Source organism: Salarias fasciatus, chromosome 20 (assembly GCF_902148845.1).
Source record: "Salarias fasciatus chromosome 20, fSalaFa1.1, whole genome shotgun sequence".
In the NCBI taxonomy this organism is placed as follows: Eukaryota; Metazoa; Chordata; class Actinopteri; order Blenniiformes; family Blenniidae; genus Salarias; species Salarias fasciatus.
The window spans coordinates 20,818,169-20,833,274 of record NC_043764.1 but is presented as its reverse complement, the minus strand read 5'-3'; the positions used below and the strand labels follow the sequence as shown (position 1 = coordinate 20,833,274).

Sequence of the window (15,106 nt, the reverse complement as noted above, 5' to 3'; positions counted from 1 at the left end):
TATAAATCACCTTAAATGCTTCAGGGAATTCGGGAGGAGCTTCGTTTCTACAGAGCTGCCCAGTAATTGGTGATTAAACCACATAATTAAAGCACACACACTGTGTGAGTGTATAAAAAGGCATGTTGATCTCTTTTCTGTGTGTTTGTTTCTGTTCTATTTGAGGGATACACTCACTCCAAGTCTGTGTTTTCACACAGGAGGAACCTCTGGGTGGCAGATATACTGTAGAGTGTGTGTGAGAGAGTGTGTTATTCATCTAAGCTCTCTCTCAGCTGTGACATGTCAGAAGAATGAAGGGATGTGTGTTGCTCCACTGGCTGATGTCTTTTCTAGGACATACCAGTATACGATGCCCCCCCACCTCCCCTCGCTCCCCGGGGCACGGCGCTGGACGCACAGCCGAGGAAGCTATTTTTACCTCATTATTATAAACGTCTCAAAAAGAAACCATCGCTCTGAGAGGTTCCTACATGTTTCCAGGAAAAAATGCCACCGAGGCCAACTTGGTCACTGTATTTGTTTCTGATTTTGCAACGCTGCCGTCCTCACTGTGTTTGTTTTTTGTTTTTTTTTTCTTTTTGTCTTTCAGTGCATGAGGAACCCAGCTCTGCTGCAGAGGACAGGTTTAGTCATTAGAGCGCTTTGCCACATCCAGGAAAATGTCTGGCTCCTACGATGAATGTGCCGTTGCTGACGACACCATGGACAGCTTCTGGGAGGTAAAGGAGCGCGGCCGCCGATCGGCTGGCGCGCAGCACAACCCTCACCCTCGCTCCCGGTTTGGTATTGATTCGGCCCCAGAGATCAAGTTATTAATGGAGTCGTGAAACTGAGATAACTGTTAGGTTTAGAAGTTCTCAGAAAAATAGAAATCTAGTCAGATTTCATTACTTGGAAAAGAAAAAAAAATCTGTGGTAAATGAGACACTGAGGCACTCAGGAATCGACTGCAGATAATTTTAAGTTTAGAAATCGATGCAAAAGGAAATATCGGCGGGATTATTCTCAACACCAAACCTCCAAAAAACGCTGTTCTTAAAATAAAAGCTTTTTCAGAATGACCTCATGATAAAACTCTGCATTTTGTCTTGTAGATACGGATGCATTTCTTAGTGAAAGTGTTAAAAATGTGTGTTAAATCAAGTGACAATAAACCAAAGAATACAAACACAGACACCGACACACGGACACACACACAATAAATGACCAAAAACATTAAATCATCAATAAAAACAATAAGAAAGATGTACTAAAAATAAAGGTCAAAATAATAAAAAAAAAACAGCTATCAGATCAATGCAGCTGGAGCAGTGGAGCCATGAGACAGACACAGTCATAAATCATTTTAACACACGTGCATTTTATCAAGTTTTCCATCGACTGTATCTAAAATCACAGTTTCTGACGCAAGACAGTGAGTTTAAACCTGAAGGCTGATCTGAACGAGACAGTAAAGTCTGGCTTCACTTAGAGTTTTTTAAAGTTGGTGAGGAAAATAAATCTATTCATAAGAATAATTCATTTCTGTTACAAGTTTCAGTTATGAATTTAACTTATGGAACACTTTATTCATCAAGTAGACCTTTTTTTTATTGTTTTCATCATTTTTTTTTCTGGATAAACTTTCTAATAGTTTCTATTTCTTTTGAAATAAAGTAAAATGAAACAGATGAGCGTTGAAACATTCATTCAAATGTACATGTTTTAGTCTTCCCAAATAGTGCAGATAATCTCATCCTGGAACAGATCAGCTTTTTTCTTTCTCTCATTGGATGAATGAGAAAAACATATTTGAAAAATAGCATTTCCTTTCAATCATTTTTACTGATTTCACAATATTTTGGAGTGTCCAACAGGAATCATCTGCAGAGATGTCAACAATTAACAAAAGTGCAGATGTACTCTCATCTCTGCATGAATGAATTATTGGTGCGATTTCTTTCAGTGTGTGTTACCATAGCCTGCAACATGACATCTACACATTGCTTTGTGAGTCTTTTTTGCACTTTTTCAACCTTTATATTTATTGCAGTGATTGAGGTTCAGGCCTCATTATAGAGTTGTTTACAAACACACACACACACACACACACACACACACACACACTGGAAGGTTATATCCTTGCTTTACAGTGAGAGAAGCACAGGCTCCTGTGTCTTAGATAATAACATCTAAAGGTTGAAGTGATGATAAGGTTTTGGAAATTGTGAGCAAATCTGCAGAATTTAATTGAAGTCCATGCACGTGTGTGTGCACACTTTTAAACTCACCAAATTAGCGATAATGAATTCCCTCAGCACAGACTCTTCTTTGTGTCAGGGCTCTGAGCCACAGACACTCGGACAAAGAGCCTCAGTCATCGGCTGCTCTGAGGCGGCCTTTCACCACGTGCACCTGCCTATAGCATCCCTGCACGAGCAGCGCCGCTGAGCTGAGGTCAGCTGGTGGTTTATAGATGTCAGGAACATGCGTTACTTTCCGGCTGTGTCCTCAGAAGAGCTCGTGTGTTGTCTTTTTGAGCGCGACCGCGCTCGGTCAACAAAACAAGCACGAGAGCTCAGGTGTGTTTTCGTGTGTACAACCAGTCCACCTACGTGTTGTTGTTCGTGTGACTTGGCAATCTGTCACACGAGGCCAAGCTCACCGCGTTTAAACACCCGTCCTGCAGCTTCTCTGCAGCTCTCATCTCCGCCAGTCCCCACGCATACACGCTGGCGTCAGGACCAATCAGAGCGCAGCTCTGCAAGCCTGCAAACATGTCAGACAAGCTCTGCGTGAGCGCCGTCTGTGTGATGCTGCTGCTGCTGCTGCATACGACTGCATGCATCCACGGCCTCTGCACACACACACACGTATGCAGTCGGTCTGTGGTATTTCTGTCTCCACCTCGTCATCCATCCCTGAGAATTTGTCTGACTGCATTACACCACTCAAGAGGATTAAAGCCGTCACAGTTCGGGCTAACATACACACACATCCATGTACACACACACACAAACACAAGCCCATGTCATTGCATAACTACACATGCACAGGCACGAGTAACCCCCCCCCCCACTGCCCTCCCTTCATCATGCACCATGAGCTCACGCCCCCTGCAGGCACCGGAGAGGTGGAGCCACACAGCCTGGCACAGCTTCTTCTTCTTCTTCTTTTTTTTAAGGCAGTCTCACTTAAGGTGGAGAGATGTGAAAGAAAATGCAGGGAAATGATTTTTGAAGGGAAAATAGCTGAGAATGCTGAGATGCTGGTCAGACGAAGACAACGCAACATGTGGCAAACGAGATGCGCCTGAATCCGTCGTCTGTCTGGGTCTGAAATGTCTGCTTAGTTGATGTCCGTCGTGTAAATAACACAACCTGCAGTCAACAGTCAATAAATCTGCAAAGGAGTGTCTGATCCAGTCTTACTTCACTCATGTTCATGTTTACAGAACATTTCAGTTTCACAGAAAGTTTCAGTCATTTTTGGTTTTATTCTTTACAAATTTACTTTTACAATTACCTTGCAATTAAATCTCAAATACAGTAACTTACAATATAAGATATTCCATAAGATCAGTTGGTTTTTCTGTGGTTATGCCATAATCATCACTATTATGCTCTTAAAGTTGCTCGAATCGTTATAGTTTATAAGTTACGAGTGTAGAAATCACTCGCAGAGAAATGATCTTTTCAAAATTACTGCAGCGTTTTGCACGTATGCACGTGTTTTAATAAGCTTTAATGTTCTGCAGCGTCACTCCTTCAGTCACTTCTCTCTGTTCTCAGGTGGGGAATTATAAACGTGCCGTCAAGAGATTCAATGACGGCCATCAGCTCTGCAACGAACTGATGAACTGCCTGGGAGAACGTGCCAAGATAGAGAAGGCCTACGGCGATCAGCTCACCGCCTGGTCCAAGAGATGGAGGCAACTCATCGAGAAAGGTCAGCCAGCGAGGAAGAGCCGACACCAGACGTAGCTTTTTGCACGTGAATGCAGCGAACGCCGTGTTTCCTTTTGATTCTTTTAATTTTGGTCAAATGAATCTTGGCAGGGCCGCAATACGGCTCTGTGGAGAGAGCCTGGCTGGCCGTCATGACGGAGGCCGAGAAGGTGAGCGAGCTGCACCAAGACGTGAAGAACAACCTCCTGAACGAGGACATCGAGAAAGTGAAGAACTGGCAGAAGGAGGCGTATCACAAGCAAATGATCGGTGGCTTCAAAGAGGCCAAGGAGGCAGAGGAAGGCTTCAAGAAGGCTCAGAAACCGTGGGCCAAGAAGCTGAAAGAGGTGAGGAAGACCCTGCAGAGGAAGGGCTTCTGGCTTTAGTGTTATAATGCATATTGGTTGAATAAAATCCTTTTTCCTTCGTAGAGATTTGAGATTTTTGAGATGTTTCTTGTTTTCTGAGACTTTGACTGGCATTGGCCCACCAAGCTTTCTGATTTCTGATTATTTTCTAATATTTTGACTTCAGAAGACTTTATGACGTTCAATAAAAAATGTTAAAAGAACTCACAGCACTGGTTCGGATCTGCACCAAGCATGCAGATAGCATTGAGGAACGCTTTAACATTCAATTTCTAAAAATAGTCCTAACCTTGATGATTGGGTTTGATGCGTATGCGTGTCAAGAAAAGCCTCAATGAAGAAATCAGCGTCTTTGTTTGAGTGAGTCTTCGAAGCGAGGCAGGTTGCACCAGTGGTTTTATCTGGAGACCAATCCTGGAGCTTCTCCATCACGCCGTCTGTGCCTCCACCCAGGGTAATCCTGGCACATTGTCCTCATCTTTAACTCTATTATTTCAGCCAGCAGAAGTAAATGCTGTTCAAATTACCAGGAAACAATATCTAACAATACCACCGCAGGTTTATCCCTTCAGATTTTGAAAAGATAACGTATAAAATGTCGTTCGGCCAAGTCTGTAAAGGCAGAGCCGATCACATGTTCCTCCAGGTCATGATGGGTTAACGGAGGCTGTCTGGTTACATCTAGCTCAGGCCACTCCTCTATCATACTGTATGAGAGGACTGAAGTCCCAGCAGATAAAAGCCTGGCTTTTCTTTCTTTTGCATTACAGCAAAACATTTTTCATGAACATGTCGCATTGTTCTGTAGCGAATTTTAATATTCAGAATCAAAATATGATTGAATTAGCAAGTCCATCCTTTGTCTTTCAACTCGACAGATTTTCTTTGGTCAGATCCGATCATGCGAATCTGCCACACTAACTGAACGCTCGCGTTTGAACCTGCAGATGGAGACGGCTAAGAAAAGCTACCACATGGCCTGTAAGGAGGAGAAGCTGGCCGCCACCCGGGAGGCCAACGGCAAGACCGAGGCGTCTGTTACGCCGGACCAGCAGAAGAAACTCCACGAGAAAGTGGACAAATGCAAACAGGACATGCAGAAGGTGAATGTGTGGTTTATTCTAATGAAGAGCAGATAAAGGCACAATTGTGTGGGTTTATAAAAAAGCTACTTTTACTCTGATATTCATGCTCGACACATTCAGAAAACCTGGTTTTCCAAATAGATTTGTCACGTTTATCTGTAGATGTAAGACATATTCGTGTCCACATTAAGTCCCTTATCTTGCTTTTGCAGTCTGGTTTCCGTAGCTGCAGTTTCTTGGCGGCGTGGCCGACGTTTAAATAGCCATCGATCGGGCAGATTGATCAGTCTTTTGACTAAGTCCATTTTAAATTGTTTTCTAACAAAAGATTCTTACAATTTGAAGGCTTTCGTGTAATTAATGTGATGTTTTTTCTGATAAGAACCGAGTTTTAGAGCATAAGTACTGCGGCACGCGCCCCTCCATCCATGCGAGAAACAACTCTATCCAATTCTGCTGTTGGATCACCTTAAAGTACCGTTTAAACTTTGCTTCTGAGCCTCTACGCAGGGAGAAGCTGCATCTCCTTTAAAAGCCTCACTGAGAAGTGTGTTTCTCCTCCTTTGCTTCCAGGCTAAAGAAAAGTATGAGAAGTCTCTGGAGGAGCTGAACAAGTGCACTCCGCAGTACATGGAGAGCATGGAGCAGGTGTTTGACCAGTGCCAGCAGCATGAAGTCAAGAGGCTGACCTTCCTGAAGGAAGCCCTGCTGGACATTAAACGCCATCTTAACCTCACCGAGAACCAAAGGTGAGTCGGCCCGGAGGGGAATTTTACTCATCTCTCATAAAGTTGCTGATTATTATGCTTTTTAATGCCATTTTGGAGATTGTGTAATGGCTCCTTTTGGGATTTATAGGGAGGCCCGATTGGATTTCGTTCCAACGGATTCCTCCAGCAGTTCGCTGTAGCTCGTTTTTCCTCGCTCAGTCCATAAATTAGTCATGGTGTGGGCTGTACTGGAGCAGGATGTATTCATTTTCAGTGGAAAAACTCAAAAGTATTTCAGTAGATCGCATTCGCCGCATTCATCCCAGACTGATTAATCGCAGCACATGTCTGAAGCGCCTCGTGTGTTTCTCATTAGCAGATTTACGGCACTAATTACCTGATGATTCAGTGATGTTTCTGCCAAGCTGCATTTCATTCAGTCGGCGTCTGCCTGTCATGTTCCGGGCCGCCTGTAACAAACACGGCCAGGTGCCACAGCAAAGTGATTTTCAGGCTCTTTAAACAGACTCTGTTTGCCGTCCGTCGCTCCGGCTTCTGAGTGTTTCAGCGGATTGTGTTGTTGTTTGGACTAACTAATCTGGTCAGTCAGTTCTGTTACGGTTCTGTTTAACACCTGAGTGGTGTTGGGAATGCGTTGCATTTTAAATTAGCACACTGACCGAGTGCTGTAATGAATTTCTTGGCCTCAGTCAGTCACATTTATTGACGTTTCATTGAGCTCATTGTTAATATTCAGCACTGTAACAGTGAAGTTTAGAACAGGTGAGGCGGATTGCTTTTTTTTAAATATATTTATCAGAATTCTCTACAGACATGTAAGAAAGGTAAACTGATAGAGAAGCGTCTGCACTTTACCTTTGTGTGTTTTTGTTCATGTTTAATCACAATTCAAAGTGCATCATGGCCATCAACGCATCCAGAAAAATAGTGAATATAAAGTTTTCAGCTAGAAATAAAGTTAGTAACACTGTGACACTCCTCTTATATATTTATCTTTGATAATATAGAAAAAGCTACTTAAATAGCATCGACAGCATAATACATTTAATGATTAATATTTTCAGTGTATTTTTTTTAGCAGAAAGTCCGGTTTAAAGGATCCTAAATTACAATACTGAGCTTTACTTCCTCATGTGGTCAAAAAAGAAGCAGGACAAGTGTAAAGCTGAACCAGTTGTACTGACTACCTCGCTTTCTGCTTTTTCACTCCGTGTTTATATCAAAATGCGGTACAGCACTTTTTCCACAGAAGGTGTGGACTTATGATATTTCCAGTCAACAAGAAACACTGATCCAGCTCATATTCCTGAACCAAGGCTGCACTAGACTGTCCAGTCTGTGCATCTGGGCTCCATTGGTGACTCTTCTTGATATTTTAGCAGAAAATACACAAACTCCATCATTTTGAAAGCATCTGTAATTTGAAGCATTTATAATATAACACATGCTGATATTTCCTTTATCTAATCATTTTTTGTTTTGCACTTTATGTTGTGACAGATGAGGCTCTGACCACATGTCCTCATTTCTATTATTAAGATAAAATGTGTTTTACAGCTGTTCACTAAACTGTGATGTGATTAGCAGCAGTATAAAACACAAACCTGCCTTCATACGAGCTGCTTTATGTATGTTTTATTGTTACTCTCAGCTGGTTTGATACTTCGACGTCTCCTCATTGACCTTAGTTGGGAAACTTATTTCCATATAGATCCACGCTGTCCAGTAAGTGTAGAGCATCTTCGTTTAGCCCGCTCAGTGCTGAGAACTCGGCTGACGCTCAGTTGCAACTATTGTCTTATGTTTAGTGATAAGTGAAGCAACTCAACTGGTTTTTAATAAAGTAACCTTTAACTTATAGAATATAAATCATCAGATATTTGTAAAACGCTGTAAGTCTCAGATCTACTGTACGCTGCTTAAAGGACTGCAAGATGCTTATATTTTACTGTAAGAACTAATGTTCTTGTAATCCTATTTCAGATCATCATAAATGTCCTGATTTAATTTTCCTTTTACATGAATTAAATTACAGGTGTCACATGTCCTCCTAACTGCAGCTGCTCCGGCTCTCTGTGTTATTTCACTTCTTTGGATTTCGCTATGTATGAGTTCAGTCTGCTTCACTTTCCTCTGCAGCGATCCCCTGTGAGACACTACAGCAAATGATCAGAGTTTGTCTTTATAAAGAGCGTCTTCTCAGCGCTCCTGAAACGAGTTACGAGGGCAAACGCTTCGTCTTTTGTTTTCAAGAACTGTGTTCGCTGTGTGAATACACGAAGCCCGGCCACGCTGGGTTGTTCTGTGCATCGCCACTGACAATCTGCACCGCATGGCGGTTATTTAGGAAGACCGCGGCGGCATAAGCAGCGAGATCCTGGCGAAAGACGGGATTATTCAGGCCACGTCTTTCAGCTGCTTCACGGCTTTCGGCGGAAAATTCAGGGAGACACTTCAGTCTGGTCGTGACCCAACACTGAATCTCTCTTAAGCCACCATTTGAACGACACTCTGGGTTTTTCATGCCAGATTGGAAATGCCCTCAGGTCCCTTCTGGCGCCTTCATTGTCGGCATTTGTTCCATTTTTCGTCTCCGCAGCTACGCCACAATATACAGAGAGCTGGAGCGCACCATCCTGGCTGCAAACACACAAGAAGACCTGAAGTGGTTCAGCAACAACCACGGCCCGGGGATGCATATGAACTGGCCTGCGTTTGAGGTGCAGCTTTGAAAACCTTCTCAGACACACACCGTGATGAACTTCTGCCCTCCTCAGCCATTAAGAGTGTGTGTGTGTGTGTGTGTGTGTGTGTGTGTGTGTGTTCTTAATGTCTCTCCTGTATTCACCCTCCTCATCAGGAGTACAACCCAGATGCAGCTGCTGCTCCTCCAAAGAAGAAGAAACCAGATGGAGCCCCACCCACCCCGAGCACCGACCATGTGGCGCCACCTGGTGACCGCAGCAGGTCGGTTCAAGCAGTCTGATTACATTGATCACTTATAGACAGTGACTGTTTAGAGGAGTAGATGTGGATAGATGTGATTAATATGTATTGAGCAAAGGTTTCCCAGGGATCAAATAGGGGTTTGGATGCTGTTATTAATGAAAGAACACTTTCTTTTTTCCATGCTTCTTATGACAATTGTGCTCTAGAAATTCCCTCTTTTGTTGCACTGTGGACTGACTTTACAAATTATATGACTTCAACATAAAAAACTTCAAACTGAAAGGCTCCTTATCATTTCAACCTGCTGCAGGAGAACTAACCTGTAACATGTGTCTCTTAACGTCCTCGAACCAAATCTCACACAGTGATCAGGTTGCCACTGCTTTTAGTCTGTGTAATTTGAGATTTTACTCAAACTGAGCCTCGGGCTCGGAGCCGTGCGGAGTGTTGAACAGGAGGATTGACTGAAGAGAAGCTACTGTTTCTGGATAACCGTGAAGGGCCATGCTGAACTGTGTTGAGTCTTTAGTTTTCTAACTTTAACTCTACTTCATGTAACTCTGAGGTGCTTCAAAAGACAAACAATGTGATTAAAAGCAACAAAACTCAAGCAAAACAAACTTTATTGTAAATAAAAGCTTATCCAATATTAGAACCAAGCATGAGGAAGTTTTTAAAAAGTGTTTCCTTGAAGTTTTTCATTCGTTCTCCGTTGTCCCTCTCCTCCAGCGTGAGCAGCTATGACAAGAACCAAGCTTATTCGACCGAGTGGTCCGACGACGAGCAGCCCGCCGCGTACTCCGGGAACGAGAACGGCGGGAACGGGAATTCCTTCGAAGACGATTCCAGCACCGGGAGAGGGGTCCGCGTGCGCGCCCTGTACGACTACGACGGCCAGGAGCAGGACGAGCTCTCCTTCAAAGCAGGTGAGCGTCCACAGCTCGGTCCAGAGGGGAATGGTTTAAAGAACTGTTTCAGAGCTACTGTGACTGACAATTCAAAGAGACAATGTGCATTTAAAAAAAAAAAAAAAACCTCTGAAGAAGCTTCAGCTGTGCTTGTTTATCTTGCTCCCCCCTGGCTCAAAGTACTCAGAGTGGGAGATAAGGTACTTTTGAATAATTTCCATGTTTGAGGGCAATGTCTGGAGGCAGGCTTCAACGAATTCTGGAGACTGCATGCAAACCAGTTAAAATCGCCCCGTGGAGGTTTCTTATGAACAAACAAGTTTTTCTCTTTGCGCCCATTGCCACTCACCAAAATAAATTCTGGGTATCTGAGGGATATCAAAGGTGATGCAAACATTTATTTTCAGTGAAACACCGCAGCTGTGTTTTTCTGCTAATATGACAGCCACCTGAAATGATTTCTGTTGTGCTTTCAGCAGGAACTTCGTCGCACAACTTGTCATATTGTCATTAAACACTGACTTTCATTGTAGTAAAAAGAACGTCCGCATGACGCTTGATTTGTTTTACTGGAACACATCCGGTGCAGCCCAGTCAAATGCAAATTACTGAAGGAAAAATGGAAATATACTTCATCTGAATGCTGCAATTCCTGTGGGCTCTTATGCTTATTATCAGCATGCATAGTTTTTTAGGTTAATAACTGGAGCAAGTAGAGATCAGAGTCTTTCCCAGCATGTTTCAAGTCTGGTGCTGTAAAAAAACAGTTTTAACACAATCAGATGTAATCTCCTGACAGTGAAAAACCTTTCTTTTCTTTTCAATTTAAACTGTAAATTATTTTAGACAATAATGCTTCTGCCAGAGGATGTTGCTCAGAGATATTTAAAAACTTATGGAACTTTTGAAATCTCAATGTAAAGAAAAAAACATATACTGTCCTCTATACTAACATATACTGAATTAATTGCAGCACGCAACCCTTATGTGTGGATAAACTGATTCATGCATGTTCATTTAAGTACACACTGTAATATTAGATTTCGGAGTGCAATTTGGGATAAAAGCACTGCAGCGGGATCATATGAGGCAAAAAAGAAATAGTATAGAGTGTAAAATTAACATTTATTGACATGAAAAGCTTTACAGCTTCATGTTTTAGGGGTAATAATTTAGTTAACGTAAAGATTTAATGTGGGAAAGGTATAAGAAATAACTGAAGTTTATAGATTACTGAGTTTTTAATCATTTAAAATAAACAACTGTAGAAAATGGTTTAAATGGTTGAAAATATTTAACTTTATATGATATTAAAGACCTGAACTGAAGTTGTGCAAAAGATTTGATATAGTGACAGCAAAAAAATGTAAACATATATTTCATAGCACTTATTTTAACAAGAATACTTAGAAATTTATAACATTTAAATAAAAATACAAGAATATTTCTTCAAAAGCCTCATCCTTTAAAATTGCTCTTGTTGTCAATTATTCATACATCTAAGACTGTCATAATCACTCCCATAAAATTCCACTTTTCTTTTATGAATTGAAAAATATTTCACATTTTGTGTCAAGGCTATCATTTTCTGAACGTCTGCCCAAAGTTTTAAAATGGAAATGAATCGTTCCAATTCAGAATAGCGGTGTTCAACGTTAATGGTAAAAAAAAAGAGAACTAAATATGGTCATTTACCTCAAAAACAGCTACATCAGTGCGAGCCTGACAGTCGAGTAAATCATGTAACATTGCTCATAAATCTGTAGCCGTCCTCATGAACGATCTTTTTGCTTCGCAGGTGATGAACTGACCAAGACCGAGGACGAGGACGAGCAGGGCTGGTGTAGAGGTCGTTTGGACAACGGCCGAGAGGGACTGTACCCGGCCAACTACGTGGAGCCCATCTAGTCCCGTTCCCCGGACACGGACGTGCCGCTGGAGGCAGCTTGAACTGTCCCGTCCAATCGCACCGCACATAGCCAGAGACTTAAGAGCAACACATCCCTCGCCCCAACAGATGCGCCAAGCAGTCTTGCCTAAATAAAAACTTAGTAACCTAAAAAGACGATATATCAGTATAATATATTTTATCCAGCGTTCGGGGTGGGTGGACTTACACGTTTAAAAACAAAGAGCAGCAGTTATTCCAGTATATACACACTCAACTATAACATCAAGACAGTGCAGGAACACATTGCTTCTCTGTGTAGCTGTATTTAACATAAGATGCAGCTTGTTTAAAACCTGCGGTATTCTGCAGTTTCCTCTCTTTTGAAAATGGGACGAGAGTATAATCAGTTCTGCCCGTTGGACGAAGAAGAGCTTCTCTAACCTGCATTGTGTATATACAGTGTGATGCCATTTTGTGTAGCATTTTTAATGCTGTGTACGGTCAGTCGTCATTCTTACATCAGGAATGCTGTGTAGTGTTTAAAGTACCACAAACAGTATCCTTTATTTTTTGTTTGTTTTTTTTTTCTGTTTGATTTCTTTCTTTCTTTCGTTTCTTTCTTTTATTGTTTTTTTTTTCTTTCTTTCTATGTGGTTCGGTCCGACCTCTCTCTCAGTGTGTGCAGTGCTACGTGTTTTTAACTGTTTCTGAACTTGCATAGCAGCATGCGCTATGCAAATGATCGCATTCCCTGAACCCCGCGGCCTCGTCCGACGGCCGCAACTTTGATGCAACACTTCAAACGACAAATGCAGAGCTCGCTCCTCGGCATCACATGCTTCTGGACATGCACATGCTTGTGATTTTTACGAGAAAGCTTGTTGATGAACTGATTTTATGTTTGTTTTTTTGTTTTTTTTTTGTTTTTTTGAAACATGTCATCCGTCTGTCCACGACATCATTCCTCATGCAAATCTTGGAAAAAGGATTTGCGGTTTCCTCAGAAGCTTTCATTCTTGGTTCAGTAATCCAGGTCTTGTTTTAATCCAAAACTGCTACAGATGATACGTACACCTTGAGGTCGCCACTGCAGCATAGGAGGAAGGGTTTTGAACAATACCTGTGCCGGGAACTTTTCTTCCAGAGCGAAGGGGCCTAATGGAGGCGCGTCGATGCGTTTTACTGTGCAACAGACCGTTTGTCTGAAGATCGAAGCCTCTCCCAACAGGACATGAATGTACTAGTGATCGGGCTTGTTAAAAGGGCACGTTGTTAAATCATTGTTCTCCACTGTCATTTTAGAGCCCTGCCTGGCGTGACGCACTAGTTATTGTGGCCCGTTTCCCTGCTGAGCCAAAGAATGACCCATCCCCATCAACCGTTTTCTCTCCATGCAATAATTTTACGCACGTCACACGAGAAACGGCCTGAGCGAAGATCGACTCGCAGAACGCTTCCCAGGCCGCTCAGAAACGTCATTTGTCTGCAGACGACTTGCTCAGTGACACAGGGAATACATGTCAGTGGTAGCGTGTGAGATGAGCCTCACACGGCGCTTTTACTCGCTCAGTAGAAGGCACGGTTTCGAGCAGCAGCCGCATTCATCAGATGTTGATTAGAGCGTCGTCTTGCCACAAGTTGCACCATAATCCCACGCAAGATCGGGGGAAAACACTTTTTTTTTTTTCTTTTTTCTTTCTATCTTAGTTTTCCTGAGGTTTTAACATGTCACTGGACTAACAGCAGCCAGATGTGTTTAGCTCTGTGTCTCCAACAGGATTTGACAGGTTTGGGTCTCGCACACACGAGGAGAAACACATCACCAGCTCACAAGTTGTGTCTTAGAGTAAAGCTGTCCAGCATAGCAAAAAGGACTCCTGTCGTGAAAACTGTCACACACACACACACACACAAACACACACACACACACAAACACACACATTCTCCACGCACCGACATGCAAACACACAATATACACAAAACATGCAAGATCAAACACATTTACCAGGTTAATCTTCTTTTGGGGGGAAAACATCTTCATCATCCAGTGTGTATGAGTTGTGTAAATGTAACAGAAAAAAAAAAAGTAAAAAAAAAAAAAAAAAATGCAAGTGATTGACTATTAAGACAAAATGTAGTGTTATACATGTAAATGTGTTTCATTAAATAACAGAAATGGAAAACATATTAAGTAATAGGTACCATATCGTATGAATTTTATTGCAATTGAACTGTCAGTGTATCATAAAAGCGCGGCGTTACGCCGCGCTGTCAGATTTGTATATGATGATGTAATTTAAAGATTATATTCTATTGTAACTGTACAACTGTGTTGAGTTGAAAACGAGACCTAACCATGTTGAGGCAGTAAAAAGGTGTACATGTAAATGCTTTTTTATGTTGATCTCTTCCTTATGCACACAGGGAACAGCAGCTCATGTTGTGGAAACCCTATATTAGCGGTCTAGAAGATGTATGTTCATAGTTAGTGATGTACTTTTATCTCCTAACTGGTGTAGTGCCTGTTCATCTTGATGTAACAAGAAGTTCATTTAAATATGCATAAAGATGATTATGATCACAGATAAATAATGACGATAGTGATGAAAAACCCAAATCAGATTTGTTGTGATGGTGTCAATATTGCGATATTGGTTTGAAAGGGAAACAAGTTTGTTGAAAAAAAAAAAACAAAAAAAAAAAACAATCAAGTGTAGTGTCCGTGTGTGTTTTTTTGTGTATGGACTGCACTTTTTTTCCCCCTGATTGTAAAAGGCACAGATCTTGATAAAATCATCAAAACGAAAACAGCACAGGCACTTACTTTAGCACAATATTCACTGACTTTACTTGAAAGGAAAAAGGAAATAAGTAAATTGTTTGAGTCAGGAGCGACGCCTGCTTGAAAAACATTGGAATAAACTGTTATCCCCCAGTGATCAGTGAAAGTGTCTGATGAACAGCTGTAACCAGCAGCCAGTTTGACAGAAATTTAAAAAAACACCTGATCAGACGCCGACCAGAGGCACAGGACCTCACAACACCGCCTGCAATGATATGGCAGTAAAACATGAAATATTCAGAGAATTCATCTCTTCTGTGAACAATGGGTAACACAAATCTTCTTTTATAACATTTAAAAAAAGTTTCATCAGTCACACCAACAGAACCTTAAAACGTCTTTAAGCGATGAAAGATTAAAAAAAAAGAAAAAAAAAAGGCAAATTTAAATTGTTTATAAGGCA

At 41.7% G+C, this 15,106-nt stretch overlaps 1 protein-coding gene across 3 annotated transcripts in view; it reads left to right on the top strand.

Annotated features, from left to right (window-relative positions):
* Positions 1-12,776, top strand: part of LOC115407570 (protein kinase C and casein kinase substrate in neurons protein 1) — a 33,040-nt gene extending 20,264 nt beyond the window's left edge. For all 3 annotated transcript variants that reach the window (XM_030117962.1, XM_030117963.1, XM_030117964.1), the window contains 9 exons: positions 593-722; positions 3,774-3,930; positions 4,041-4,276; positions 5,245-5,400; positions 5,956-6,131; positions 8,713-8,833; positions 8,974-9,080; positions 9,792-9,988; positions 11,769-12,776. In XM_030117962.1, the coding sequence (XP_029973822.1) occupies positions 663-722; positions 3,774-3,930; positions 4,041-4,276; positions 5,245-5,400; positions 5,956-6,131; positions 8,713-8,833; positions 8,974-9,080; positions 9,792-9,988; positions 11,769-11,878 (1,320 nt within the window). In that variant the 5' untranslated portion in view covers positions 593-662 and the 3' untranslated portion in view covers positions 11,879-12,776. The remainder of the gene's footprint in view (positions 1-592; positions 723-3,773; positions 3,931-4,040; positions 4,277-5,244; positions 5,401-5,955; positions 6,132-8,712; positions 8,834-8,973; positions 9,081-9,791; positions 9,989-11,768) is intronic.
* The last annotated feature ends 2,330 nt before the right edge of the window (positions 12,777-15,106 follow it).